The 14,523-nt window shown below is 41.4% G+C and overlaps 1 protein-coding gene and 1 non-coding gene across 5 annotated transcripts; both read left to right on the forward strand.

Annotated features, from left to right (window-relative positions):
• The first annotated feature begins 2,442 nt into the window (after positions 1–2,442).
• Positions 2,443–9,234, forward strand: SLC25A3 (solute carrier family 25 member 3). 4 transcript variants are annotated; one of them, XM_045186954.2, is made up of 8 exons: positions 2,443–2,579; positions 2,820–2,980; positions 4,137–4,261; positions 6,201–6,380; positions 7,212–7,393; positions 8,055–8,227; positions 8,701–8,811; positions 8,892–9,234. In XM_045186954.2, the coding sequence occupies exons 2-8, from the start codon at positions 2,824–2,826 to the stop codon at positions 9,050–9,052; spliced, it is 1,089 nt and encodes a 362-aa protein (XP_045042889.1). In that variant the 5' UTR covers positions 2,443–2,579; positions 2,820–2,823; the 3' UTR covers positions 9,053–9,234. The 4 variants fall into 4 exon arrangements, with proteins under 4 accessions (XP_045042889.1, XP_024435151.1, XP_045042890.1 ...); XM_024579383.4 differs by lacking the exon at positions 4,137–4,261 and adding an exon at positions 4,440–4,561; XM_045186955.2 differs by having other exon boundaries at positions 2,469–2,609.
• LOC112322111 (small nucleolar RNA SNORA53) lies at positions 7,737–7,984 on the forward strand. The gene has a single exon (XR_002976602.2). It is a non-coding gene; the product is annotated as a small nucleolar RNA SNORA53 (small nucleolar RNA).
• Positions 9,235–14,523: the final 5,289 nt, after the last annotated feature.

Here is a 14,523-nt window from a genome sequence, read left to right on the forward strand (position 1 = left end):
TGGCAACTCATCACAGTGTTGCTCATCAGCTGGCTCCCCTAGGAGTGGGGCAGTGGCCAGGTGTGGAGCTCCTTCAGCAACTGCTAGGCCTTCTTTTTCAGTTTCTCTGGGTGCTGGGCCAGATACCTATGCAGTACCATGGCTCCTGCAGGTACCTGCATCATCAGTGCTGTAGGTGGTAAGAGACAGAGGTACAGTCTAGTGTATGCTCAGGGGTCCAGCTGGTCTTGGGGGGTTCCATTTTGTCCCTCCTCGCCCCCACTTCATGTCCAGCTGTCCTGCCTGACTGTAAGCCCTATCAATTTCTAGCAATTTTATTCCAATTCCAGAAACAGAGGCTTCTCCAGCTCCCACAATTTCTTAAGGCCTAATCCCTAAAATAAATCTGATATTGCATATGATACAGCAGTTTTGCTGCTGTGATCAAAATCTGATACAGCCCTGGCTGGTGTGACTCAGTGGATTGAGCACCAGCCTGTGAACAAAGGGTCGCTGGTAAAAATCAGATTTATAAACGTTCATGGAGTAAAAAAAAAAAAAGGGTCGCTGGTTCAATTCCCAGTCAGGGCACATGCATGGGTTGTGGGCTAGGTCCCCAGTAGGGGGCATGTGAGAGGCAACCACACATTGACTTTTCTCTCCCTCTCTCTCTCTCCCCACCCTTCCCCTCTCTCTAAAAATAAGTAAATAAAACCTTTTAAAAAATCTGACAATGATACTGGAAATAATTCCTGGAGAACCAAATATGAATGTTGGGTTCTCTGAATTTTGGTTCTCTGATCTGATTGGATTTAAAGGCACTGGTAACCAGTTGTCAATGTGACCCTGGTTGTCTATGGCATGCATTAGCAAAAACAGTTTCTTAATGTATCACTTGTGGGCACCGGAAATCAAATGGCTAAAGAACTCAAGGTTTCAGGTTACCAAGTAGATGCTTCCATAGTATATTTAAGTGAAAATAAGAAATACAGTGAAGTTGGTTGTTTTCTCCCAAGAGATGATGAGTTTAGAGCTTTAAAGTCTCAGCTCAAGATGAGATAAAGGACCAGAAAGTTTATGACTGCTTTCCTCTAACAGTGAGGCTGTAATTTTCAAAGAAACCAAACCCAAAATTTAATCCTGAGTTACAATGCAATTGAATTTCCAATCTTACAGGTCTCCTGTAAAAGTTAGGAAATTTGTTTTATTTTATTTGAGCAGCAGTGAGCCTCTGAACATATGGGCAGATTCAGATAAAACTGGAACGCTTAGGGGGTTTTGCCTAGCTCTATTTAAAGTTTGCAAACTCTAAGACCCTTGAATAAATCTTTAGCATTCATTTCTAGTCGAAGTCTCCATCCAGACTTCTTTTTTTGAGATTTTCTACACCCCTGTTAGCATTCTGGCTCTGACATTTTTTTCCCAGCTCCTGATGAAGTAACCTTGGGGAAAGTGAAGAGTTCTTGTATGTGGTACATCATACATTCTTGAGAATGATCAGTTCTGCATTTAGCCCTAGGATTGGTCCCAGGGAATTATCAGTCAGATGTCTAGCAGTGGGAATGATGGATGTCAGGTTCTGGATAATGAGTCCTTCAGGGGGTAATCAGTGGTCTGGTATATGTCCAGATACATATATCTGGGCACAAGACCTAAGAGTTCAAAAATTTAAGTTCCCAGGATAGCTAGAAGAATTGAATCGGGTGCCAATCCTGCAGCCTTCATAGTGTTAATTTTAGCACCTTGGTTTAAGTGACTCCACTTTATATATTCCTTATCCTAATTCTTTCCTGGGAGGTTTGCCCTCTACTAAACTCTCCCTAATTACAGTAGGCCTTTCTCTGTTGAACTGAATCTAATTAAGATTTCCTCAATTTATTAAACACACAAAATCTGCTGCCAGTCGTTTTCACTTTAGTTCGTCTCTGGGCCTCCAGGGCTTACAAAGCATTTATTCAATGTTTTAAATATGCAATATAAAAGATTGAGGGTTTAGAATTCTTGCTGCACGTTTCCTTTTAAAATCTTCTCCTAAAGTCTGATGAAGAACGCAGACTTGTCACGTCAATGGATGGAACTAAACAGAAAAAAATGCACCAAAACGGCAGAAGTCGCGACACAAAGTACTGCAGTGACATTCCAAACACAACACCCGGATTAACATCGAGCACCGTTTTCTTTTGTTTTTTTAAGTGACTTATATTGGGACTCACTTTAATGCAAAGAACTGAATGCCGGTATCAAGGAGAGACTGACTCTTCAAGGTGAAGAGACAAAAAGAAGAGGTCACGCGCACAACACCCACACTACTCCGGAACCGGGCCTAGAATGCGCGCCTGCGCAGAACGAATGCTCCTGCGCAGAAGTTGGGCCGGAAGGGCTGGGGCGACCGGGGCGGGGATAAGGTTGCTAGGAGAACGCAATGACGCTACGGCCGCGGCGGTCTCCTCCGCCAATGGGGGCCGTTTACCTGTAGTGACTGGCTGTGTACGTCACGCTGACGACGCGCGAAGGGCACACTTCTAAGGAGTCTGAGGACGTTCTGCCTCTGTGAGCCGCAGCGTTCCCCAGGAGCGTTGGTGTGTTCGCCATCTTAGGGAGTGAGTGTGCCCGGGCCTTCCCTGCAGCAGGTGCGGGGAGCGGGGAGCGGAGCTTCTGCGGGACGACGTTTTAGCTGTAGGCCCAGTCGGCCTTCTGTTTTGGGAAGGCCGCGGTGACCTCAAGGGCGCGAGGACGAGAAAAAGAAGGCCGGGTCGGGGTCCCGGGGTGCCGGTGACTTTGGCCGGCCTGACGGTCCCCACTTTTGCCTTTCATCTCACCACCGGCCCCTCTTTCCCTAGGAATATGTTTTCGTCCGTGGCGCACCTGGCACGGGCGAACCCCTTCAACGCGCCCCACTTGCAGCTGGTGTACGATGGCCTCGCAGGCCCCAGCAGCAGCCCCGCCGGGCCGCCGGGCCCGCCCCGCCGCTCCCGCAACCTGGCAGCCGCCGCTGTGGAAGGTGAGGCCAGACCCAGGCTGCGCCCGGCCTGGAGGGCAGGGAAGGACGTGCCCAGCCCGCCGCGTCGCGGGACGGCGCCCAGTTGCTTGCCCGAAAATGTCAGCCCACTCTGCCCAGGCCTGGTGTCGGATCCGTAGCCCGCCCTCAAGGGCGCCGTAGGCCTAGGCACACATCCCTCCGTGACCTCCACGTCCTCAAGGGTGTAGAGACATAGAGGCCTTGACTAGCTCCTTATCTTCTCTGTCGTGAGCCCGATTGGCCAACAGACTAAGTATTGGATAAAGTCCTTCCTGACCGGTGGCCACCTGCAGTTCTAACTATGTGTTCTTTGACTAGGTTTTAATTTTCTTAAAAATATTCCCCCCTCCCTTAGGTATTTCCGAAGTCTGATACTAGTTTACCCAGAGTATATAAGATAACTAGGTGTCTTTTAATACGTGTTGTGAAGAAGGCGACTTGCAGCCTCAGATAGGCCATAGAAAGGACATAATAATTGGTAGGGATACTTTCGGTCTCATTTCTTGGGATTCTTGGTGATTAGACCCAGTTTAAATGAATTGTGTGTACTCTAAATCAAATCCTACTGGAGTGGATGTACAGACAAACATCATGTACGGTATGTGTTTCTGTTATGTCTTCATGTGGATTAAAAAATCCTTACACATTCTGTACTTGAATTTAGAAAGTTAAAGCTAATGTCATTTGTGTAGTATTTGATTGTAGGCAGTTACATTTCTCCAGTTGTATACTACAGGAATCCGTAAGTGGATGTCGTATTGGTTAGTGGCTGGGGTAAACCTGCAAGTTTACAAGCTGAATGTTCCTTCTGAGTTTGATTTGTACTTTGAAGTGTGTTCTTATCAGTGATTAATAATTTGAATTTTGATTTTAATCATTAATGTAGAAGTATTTTCTTATTAATATGGCAAAATAAGAGCCAGTTAACTCACAGGTAGAGCCTTCATAATCTTTCAGTGATTGTTTTGATTTTGGCAGTTAGGCGCACTAGGTGGAAACTCATCTGTCAACTTAACTTGTAATGGGGCCAAAGCTGTTCAGTTGTGATAGTACTATTTCACAGGGAAACCATTCTCTTCATTCCCGTGGCCTTTGTCGTCTGAAGAAATACTTAACTGACTTTTTTTCAATCAAACAGAGCAGTATAGCTGTGAATATGGATCTGGCAGATTCTTTATCCTGTGTGGATTTGGAGGAATTATTAGCTGTGGCACAACACATACAGCATTGGTTCCTCTAGATCTGGTTAAATGCAGAATGCAGGTTGGTTTTGCACGTTGGACTGAAGAAAGCATATTGTTGAAGCATGGCTGTTAAGTTGTAAGATGTAGTCATCTACTAACAAGCTGTGTGGAAACATAACTTTCCAGGAGGTAAGTTGATAACCAGAAATAACATGAGTTTTATACTAAAATGCATGGTGTGTCTTGTCTTATTACAGAGTACAGTTGTGAATATGGCTCCCTGAAGTTTTATGCATTGTGTGGCTTTGGTGGGGTCTTAAGCTGTGGTCTGACACACACCGCTGTGGTTCCCCTGGATTTAGTGAAATGCCGCATGCAGGTTTGTGTTGAGATGAAAATGTTGGAAGTATTTGTGTGGGACTTGATTACAAATAATCTTGAGGGACTTCACAAATGAGAAGAATTTGGAGATATAACAACTGCTAGTAGGAAAGCAAACCTGAATTTCTTTAGTCTTTTTTTCTTTTTTAAGATTTCATTTATTTTTAGAGGGAGGGAGGAAGAGAGGGAAACATCCATGTGCAAGATACACATCCATCGGGTTGCCTCTCAAATGCCCCCAATTGGGGCCAACTGGGGACCTGCCGCAACCCAGGCATGTACCCAGCTGGGAATCCAACCAGCAACCTTTTGGTTTGCAGGCCGGCGCTCAATTCACTGAGCTATACCAGCCAGGGTTCTTTAGTCATTTGATAAGCAATTATATGTCAGAGTGGGTAATTGTTCATTGTTCAGTGTGTGAAGTAACTTCACATCTGTTAATTGATAAGATTAAGGCAGAGAACTCTGTGTAGATTAAAAAATGTACTTTTAGTATCTTGGTATTAAAACTTTGTGGGTATGAAGCTTCTTGTATATTCACTTACATAAAGGTTTTTTTTTTTTAACAATTAGAATATCTTAATTAGAATTGTTGAAACAAAAATAATCAAACCTCAAAAATTTATTTGTTCCAAACAGGATTAGAAGTCTACTTACCTAAAAGAGAAAGGAAGGTGAAATAATTAGCAGGGAGAGGAAGGTGACGTATACCAGCCCTTCTAGTACTGGCAGAAATAGTGAGATAAGATGTTTCTTCCCATTTAGTTAACAGAATGGATATGAAATATACCTTCTCTAAATTTCTTATGCATGTCACTTGAAGTGAATTTAAGTCAAAAGACAGATTCTTATTATGTTAATGTACTTTTTTTAACTTGTATTTAGTTTGTCTTAAGTTCACAAAACTTTATAGTATAATCTACTTAATAGGCTAGCCTTTTCAGTTATACAGGCATACCTTGCTTTATTTTGCTTTGCTTCAGAGCACTTCAGAGATACTGTATTTTTTACAAGTTAAAGGCAAGAACCTTCACTAGCAAAGAGGTTATGACTTGCTGGCTTAGATGCTGCTTAGCATTTTTTTAATTAGTGAAGTGTTTTTATTTAAGCTATATACATTGTTTTTTAGATATAATGTTATTGTATGCTTAATAGAGTACAGTATAGTATAAACATGTGTATACTCTGGGAAACTAAAAAATTTGTGTGACTTGCTTTATTGTAATACTATCTTTATTGTCATTGTCTGGAACTGAACCTGCAGTATCTCCAAGGCATGCCTGTAGAGTTGTCTATTATTTAGGCAGTAGCTTTAAAACTAATTCTTTAAAAGTGGTAAAGTTGGGTGGTGAAAAATCTATTAGGAATCAGTTTTATTATGTATTTTTATAGGAATTTTATCCTCTGAACTAACCCTCCAAGACTTAAGTCTAACTGAAAGAAAGCTAAGTACACATTTACAAAGATAATTATAGATATTAAGCTGATATCATGCAGTGAGCTTGTATTTACCTACTTTTTGTGTAGCTGTGAAGTTTATTTTAGAACCAAAAGGGAAAACTAATAACAAATATTTATGAGAAGTGCTAGCTTTTTGGTGCATTTATTTACTTATTTTTTTCTTGTTTTAAATATAGGTGGACCCCCAGAAGTATAAAGGTATATTTAATGGATTCTCAGTCACACTCAAAGAGGATGGTGTTCGTGGTTTGGCTAAAGGGTGGGCTCCGACTTTCATTGGCTACTCTATGCAGGGGCTCTGCAAGTTTGGCTTTTATGAAGTCTTCAAAATCTTCTATAGCAACATACTTGGAGAGGTATGTGAGCTAACTTTGAAATGGAAAGTCCTGAGCTTTCAACTTAAAATTTAAACCCAGAAAGGATCTTAGATTTTTGTCTGATCCACCTCATTTTATAACTGAGGAAATGGCCTCAGAAAGGAAGAGCAACATGTTTCAAATAATGAGTCTGTTGTAGCAACCACAGTATAAAAAAAAGAAAATGTATATAATTAGATTTCAGTGTTCCTTTTTTATTAGACTGCTACTTTCCAACTAAGTTGGATTTTGAGTTTATATAAAGAATATTAAGGGGACTTACATATGAGGCATGTCTTGGGTGGCAGCAAGACAAGACATAGGTATCCTCTGCACCACATGGCAGGCACTAAGGGGTTGTACAGGACAGAGGAAGATGGATGGGGGTACTTGCATGTAACCCACCCCAGATAAGGGGAGACTGCCTTGCATGCTTGCCTGTGGCAGGGCAACAGAACCAGCACACCTGGGGCATAGGGGGCAGTTGATCAGGCAGTTTCTGAGGGGATTTTCTGGATGCAGCCTGTTCTGGCCAAGGTCTAATGGGATCTGGTAGTAGTCACTCATGGAGTAGTCTCCCCTCCACAGATTTATTTGTATAGTTCCATGGCACCTAGATTTTTAAAAACAAAACAAAAAAATAAACCCTTCATATTGCAAATGTGGTTGATGAAGTTAGCAAAGAGACATACAGTCAATCTCGTGTGTGTTATCCATGGACTGTATGCTAAACACTCATAAAATGTTTGAAATTTAACTGTTTCCTAGAACTGTCTCTAAGGTAAAATTGAAAACAGCCACTTCATGTCCCTCCTTATGTATTCCAATTAGGAGAACACCTACCTCTGGCGCACATCACTATATTTGGCTGCCTCTGCCAGTGCTGAATTCTTTGCTGACATTGCTCTGGCTCCTATGGAAGCTGCTAAGGTTCGAATTCAAACTCAGCCAGGTTATGCTAACACTCTGAGGGAGGCAGCTCCCAAAATGTATAAGGAAGAAGGCTTAAATGCGTAAGTAAATATTTGCCTAAAATTTATAGTATAAAATACTATAGTAACTGCATTTGTTAGCATTAATTCTACCAGACTTTAAAAAGGTGTTTTTGTTTCATGTGCACCACTGCCATGTCCCTCCCACCCTTTGCTTTTTTGCATAGTTCAGGACGAGAATAAGTTGACAGCATGGCTTGAGTACTGAATTAAGGATTGTTTTTCTTAAAGTAGGAACTATTTATCAGTCTACAAATAACTTGATATTTGACCTAAACATTAACTGTTAACTTTCGGGGAGGGCTTATTACAGTTCTTGTCACTTGTGTTCAGTTAAGAATTTGCATATATATAATCAGGCCACAACATGCTTCCTTAGATCCACCTTTGTGGATGCCAATCTTGAACTGAGTTCTACTTGTAAACTTACTGTTTCTTGTAGTTCCAGTCAAGAAACATCCAGCAACTTTTCTGGTTGTACAGTCAAAGGTGCTTGAGTCATTGGCATGTGAGATGAATATACCTGCATGTTAGTCTTAGGTTCTGATGGAAATGACACACAATTGTGCTGCCATGTTTTCACTGTCAGGACTCGACTGGTGTGCGGACACTGCTGTCAGTGGTGGGGATTCTGCTAGATGAGTATGTGCAACTGAATAAAAGAAGTTTTCTGATTTCCTAGATTCTACAAGGGGGTTGCTCCTCTCTGGATGAGACAGATACCATACACCATGATGAAGTTCGCTTGCTTTGAACGTACTGTGGAAGTATTGTACAAATTTGTGGTTCCTAAGCCCCGAAGTGAATGTTCGAAGGCAGAGCAGCTGGTTGTGACATTTGTGGCAGGTTACATAGGTATGAATTATTTAGGACATGCTTGTCTGAAATTCAGGACAAATAATTATTTCCATTACTGACCTGTATTTTGAAGAAAAAAATATCCCAAAGAAGTTAGATATTCCCATAGCATTTCATATGCCCTTTGGAATTCATAAACATTTACTGATTCGTTCCTGATAGAATTGGTTCATGGTTTGCCTGGTTAAGCTTGGGGATATTGATTTGACTGCTGTACTATTTGTGGTGTTTTTGTTTAGTTTTCAAGAAAAGTTGTAATACGAGAGAAAGTGTTGATTAAAATTGAATATAAAAACTTTTAAAAGATTAAGTAGACTGCTTTATAACCTTTTCTTGTCAGTCTTACTCTGAATCTGATTTTTTTCCTAAGAACTAAAATTTTATCACTTGGTCATGAAAAGGTGGTTGTTTGTGATGTGATTTTTTTTTAACTGACCCCATGTCGAATCGTATTTCTTGACTTTTTCTAGCTGGAGTCTTCTGTGCAATTGTTTCTCACCCTGCTGATTCTGTGGTGTCTGTGTTGAATAAAGAGAAAGGTAGCAGTGCTTCTCAGGTCCTCAAGAGACTTGGATTTAAAGGTAGGATTGTTTTTCCTCTAGAGAAAGTAACACTTTTGGGTATATTGCACTTTTCATTCATGTTTCATATTATCATCCAGGTGTGTGGAAGGGGCTCTTTGCCCGTATCATCATGATCGGCACTCTGACCGCACTGCAGTGGTTCATCTATGACTCCGTGAAGGTCTACTTCAGGCTCCCCCGCCCTCCTCCACCGGAGATGCCAGAGTCTCTGAAGAAGAAGCTTGGGTTAACTCAGTAGGCAGATCAAAGCAAATATGGACTGAATCTGCTTGTTGGTCAGTGTTGAGGAAAGTGCTCAAGGAACTTTTATATATATATGACAGTGTAGGAAATTGTCTATTCCTGATACAATTACTGTAGTACTCTTGCCTAAGGCAGGAGTTTCAAATTCGTTGTTGAAATAAACCCAACTGTTCATGATTTGTCTGTGGCTTGATAATTATTGTTAAAACTAGTTTTTAAAGATTTCACCTTGCCCTGACTGGTGTGGCTCAGTTGGTTGAGTACCGACCCACAAGGTGGAAGGCCACTAGTTCGATTTCTGGTCAGGGCACATGCCTGGGTTGTGCCCTTTCTAAAAAAATAAATAAAATCTTTGGTGGGGGAAAGGCTTAACCCGAAAATGGGAAGAATTAGTACTATATAAGACCTCCAGAAAAAAGTGCAAACCACTGTTGGTTCAGCACTCTGATCCCTACTCATAAATTGTCATATGGCTCAAGTTTTGTCACTCAAGAGTTACATTTTTAGGAAACACCCTGAATTTTCAAAAATTTGATGTAATTGTTAAATATGGATAAGTATTTGTGATTATAATTTGACAAGTTCACTGGCACATGATTGAATTTTTGCATTGTGTACTATGCTTTTTAAAATCCTTGTGATTTTGGTAATGCTTAATTGTAAAATGTAATCTGAACCAGGCCAATTCTTAGAATGATAGTTTTTATTTACTTACTAAAGATTTTATTTTATATTTAGGGGGAGGGGAAGGGAAGGAGAAAGGGAGGAGAGAAACACTGAGGGGTAGTTGCCTCTTGCATGCCTCCAACTGGGGACCTGGCCTGCGACCCTTTGGTTTTCAGGCTGGCACTCAATCCACTGAGCCACACCAGTCAGGGATAGAATGACAGTTTTTAAAAGGAACAAAGCAATTGATAGTTACGAACCATTTTGGGTAATTAATTCTATTACAGACAAATCTGACTTTTGCATTTACAAAAAAGTTTCCATAAGCTGTTGTCAGTTTTGTTTCTAAGAAAGACAACTGCTTAACAACTGCAGTAGGCGAGTGCCCCCGGAAGGCACTGGGTGAACTCAAGCACTGAAATTTGGTTGTAGGTTTGAGCCCAAACAGGTATTTTAAAATCTTCCAGGAGGTAAGCCACTCTAGTTTTCCCTTTTGTTTGCTTAGAAAGTATCAAAGTCCACTGTACATTATTTCTCAAATCTGATGATGTTTTACCTTGAGGCCTTTGGTTATAAATACCTGGGTTGGGTTGACAATCACTGAAGTGTACAGGTTGGGCTCCATGAAAATTTTCAAGGAGTCTTATCAGGGAGAGATGATTTCATTACAAATCCATTTTGTAAATTTAGAAACCATGTGCATCTAGTTGCACATTAATTTCCCTATCATTTGGTCTCGCCTACGGTGTCAGTCTCATTTTACCTGTGTTGCAGAGAGAAAGGAAGGGTTATGGGTGCAAATTTGAGCCAAAATGTTAAAAGTCTGAGCAGCAGTCTGAGCCCAAGCAAGTGATGGCTGTAGTAAAGTAGCATCAACACTGTGCCTTAGTTACTGCTGTGCAACAAATATGAAGTGACTTGAGGCAGTGTTTATAATCTCAAGCTTTCTGTGGGTCAGGAATTCAGGAGCATCTCTATTGGATCCTCCCAGTTCTGGATTTCCTGAGATTGCAATCTGATGGTAGCCGTGGGGTCATCTCCAAAGGCTTTCACTTACCAGGCTGGACAGAGAATTCCGAGCAGCTCCCTGTTAGTGACTTAGTCTTTCCTCAACATCTACAGCATGGTAGCTCAGGGCAACTGGACTTAATTTCAGGGCTCCAAAGTAGAGACAGACAGAAGCTGAATTTTTTTTGTTTTTAGGATTTAGCTCAGAAGACATCGTGTCACTTTTCTACTTTTGGTCACAGCATTGGAAGTCCCAGAGGACCCAATCTCAGCTTCAGGGGAAAGGAACAGATACCACCTCTTCTTGGGAGGAGTATCAGTCACAGTGTAAGAACAGCCTGTGGAATTGGATATATATGTATATCCAAAGCCAGGACTACATTTGGAAACCAGAAGTGCAGTTCAGCCAGCCTTCACTATGAGGCACTTCTGCCAACCTCATAGGATTCAAGTTTTATTTTCAAGAGAAACAATTAGTTTTGTGGATATTGTTACGTTCTGTGTTCAAGCTGTCTATTATATCTGTAATATCTGTAGTTACATATTTCAAAGCTTTCTAAAAGAAAACCACTTCATTCTCAAAATCCAAGTGAAACACTCAAAATATGAGTTCCATTTCACATTTTAAAATTTATATTGAAAATGAAGATCCTAATAACAATTTTATTTTATTTACTTTTGTAGACTACGCCATCCCCCACTTCTGTGACTCGACTCCTTTTCTGAAACTCCTGACATACACACCCCTCAATGATCTGATGATTTTTTTTTCAAATTATAAGAGAAAGTTTATTTAGGAAGTTACAGAGGTAGTAGAATTGAACCACCTGGGCTGTGTAGGCTCAGGAAACAAGTTACAGAAGCAAAAGAAGGGCCCTTAAAGCATAGGAGAGGGAAAGGCAAAGGTAATACACCTGGGGGGAAGAAGAAGGGGACAGGAAAATGTGCAGGCATGCTCCCTAGAGGGAGAGCCTCAAGGTGATTCTTACTGAAGTAGGGCTGACAATGATCACTCCCTTCATTTGCATCCTGTTACCATATATCCTTACCGATTGTGCGGTCCTGAGAGGAGAGTCCCACCCACAAAGGGTAGAGATGGAAAGCCTCCACCTGTGACTCCCACCTGGCTGTGGTTTTCTTTTTTGCTTTTTATTCTTTAAAATATATTTTATTGATTATGCTATTACAGTTGTCCCATTCACCCCCCTTTATTCCTTTCCACCCTGTACCCCCTTCCCCCCTCACGCCCCCCCCTTAGTTCATGTCCATTGGTCATACATATAAATTCCTTGGCTTCTACATTTCCCATATATTCTTAACCTCCCCCTGTCTGTTTTGTACCTACCATTTATGCTACTTATTCCCTGTACCTCCCCCCCACTCCCTTCCCCTCCCCACTGATAACCCTCTGTGTCATATCCATTTCTGTGATTCTGTTCCTGTTCTAGTTATATGCTTAGTTAATTTTTGGCTTTGTTTATTTTAGGTTCGGTTGTTGATAGTTGTGAGTTGTCATTTTACTGTTCATAGTTCTGATCTTTTGCTTAGTCCCTTTAACATTTCATATAATAAGGGCTTGGTGATGATGAACTCCTTTAACTTGACCTTATCTGAGAAGCACTTTATCTGCCCTTCCATTCTAAATGATAGCTTTGCTGGATACAGTAATCTTGGATGTAAGTCCTTGCCTTTCATGACTTTAAATACTTATTTCCAGCTCCTTCTTGCCTGTAAGGTTTCTTTTGAGAAATCATCTGATAGCCTTATGGAAACTCCTTTGTAGGTAACTCTTTCCTCTTGCTTCTTTTAGGGTTTTCTCTTTATCTTTAATCTTGGGTAACTTGATGATGTGCCTTGGTGTGTTTCTCTTTGGGTCCAATTTCTTTGGAACCTCTGAGCTTCCTGGACTTCCTGGGAGCTATTTTCTTTGCCAGTTTGGGGAAGTTTTCCTTCATTATTTGCTCAAATAAGTTTTCAATTTCTTGCAGTTGTTCTTCTCCTCCTGGCACCCTTATAATTTGGATATTGGAACTTTTCAGGTTGTTCCAGAGGTTTGTAAGACTCTTCACTTTCTCGAATTCTTGTTTCTTCATTCTGTTCTGGTTGGATGTTTATTTCTTCCTTTTGTTCCAGATCGTTGCTTTGAGTCCTGGTCTCCTTCCTGTCAATGTTCCCTGAATATTTTGCTTTATTTCATTTTAGGTGTCTTTCATTTGTTTTTTCATTTGTCGACCAACCTCAATCAGATCTGTGAACATTTTGATTACCAGGGCTTTAAATTCTCCATCAGATAGGTTGGCTATGTCCTCACCGCTTAGTTCTTTTTCTGAGGTTTTGCTGTGTTCTTTCATTTGGGCCATATTTCTTTATCTTGGCACACCTGATAAGTTGTAAGGGGGCAGGGCCTTCGGTATTCGTCCTGGCAGGGCATCCCTCCTTGCTGCACTGCGGGGGAGCGGCCAAAGAGGGAACAATGTAGCTCCTCTGCTTGTCCCTAGCACACTTTCCAGCTGACTCTTGCTGGAGACTAGGAGTTTCTCCCACCAAGGCAACTGCCCATAGTCCACTTTCCCTTTAAGTCAGCCCTGCCTCTGCAGCACGCCACCTCGTGGCAGCCAGCCCCTCCCACTGGGTCGTGGCCTTGCAGCGGTTTTTCTCAGCCAGCTGGCCCTCGCAGTCCACGGTCTGCCGCCTTACTGGTCTGGTTGTTCTGATTGATTTGTTCTGTAATATCGTGGTTATCGGAGTTCCATGAGGTTTGATTTTCTGGCCCTTCTGGTTGTTTATTGATTTTTAGATTGGTTGTTATCCTCCTTTTGATTGTGCGAGGAAGTACAGGATTTCTACCTATGCCTCCATCTTGGCTGGAACTTCCTAATAAGGAAATTTTAATAACTGGCTTTTCACACTTGGTATATTGAATTGTAAGTTCCGTAAATTAGAGCCCTGTAGAATGAATATATGTATAAGTTTTTTAAAAAAGATTTTATTTATTTTTTATGGAGAGGAAGGGAGGGAGAAACAGAGGCAGAGAAACATAAATGAGTGGTTGCCTCTGGTGTGCCCCTTACTGGGGATCTGGCCCGCAACCCAGGCATGTGCCCTAGACTGGGAATTGAACCAGCGACCCTCTGATTTGTACACTGGCACTCAGGCACTGAGCCACACCAGCTAGGGCTCAATTAGTTCTTTAACTGCATTATGTCATAATGCTAGGACAAGATAGCGTTACATAATAGCTTTCAGAAGGATCTCATATGAGTCAAATAGTTTTGAAGAGCAATGAAAAACCCTGGCCCTGGCCAGGTAGCTAAGTTGGTTGGAGCATCTGCTCAGTACACCACGGTTGTGGGTTCAGTGTCTGCTCAGGGCACATATAGCTAGCAATCAATGAATGCATAAATAAATAGAACAAGAAACCGATGTCTCTCAAAATCGAAAAATAAAGTGTTAAAAAAATTGTCATCTGAAGACATGTTTATTTATTCTTAGAGAGGGGGAGAGAGAGAGAAAAGAAAACATCAATGTAAGAAACAAATTGGTAGCCTCCTGAACTTGCAACCTAGGTATGGGCCCTGACCAAGAATCAAACCTGTAACCTTTTGGTGTATGGGACGACACTTCAACCATCTGAGCCACCCGGGCAGGGGGTTAAAACAAAAAATAAAAATTCTTTAAAAACAGCCTGTTTTGCTAAATTATGCATACCTAGTGATATGTACAATAAAATTGAACAGAAAAAAAGGTAAAAGCTTAAGTCATTTTGTGAAAGCTTCATGAAATGTTTTGAGC

Source organism: Desmodus rotundus, chromosome 3 (assembly GCF_022682495.2).
Source record: "Desmodus rotundus isolate HL8 chromosome 3, HLdesRot8A.1, whole genome shotgun sequence".
NCBI classification, from domain to species: Eukaryota; Metazoa; Chordata; class Mammalia; order Chiroptera; family Phyllostomidae; genus Desmodus; species Desmodus rotundus.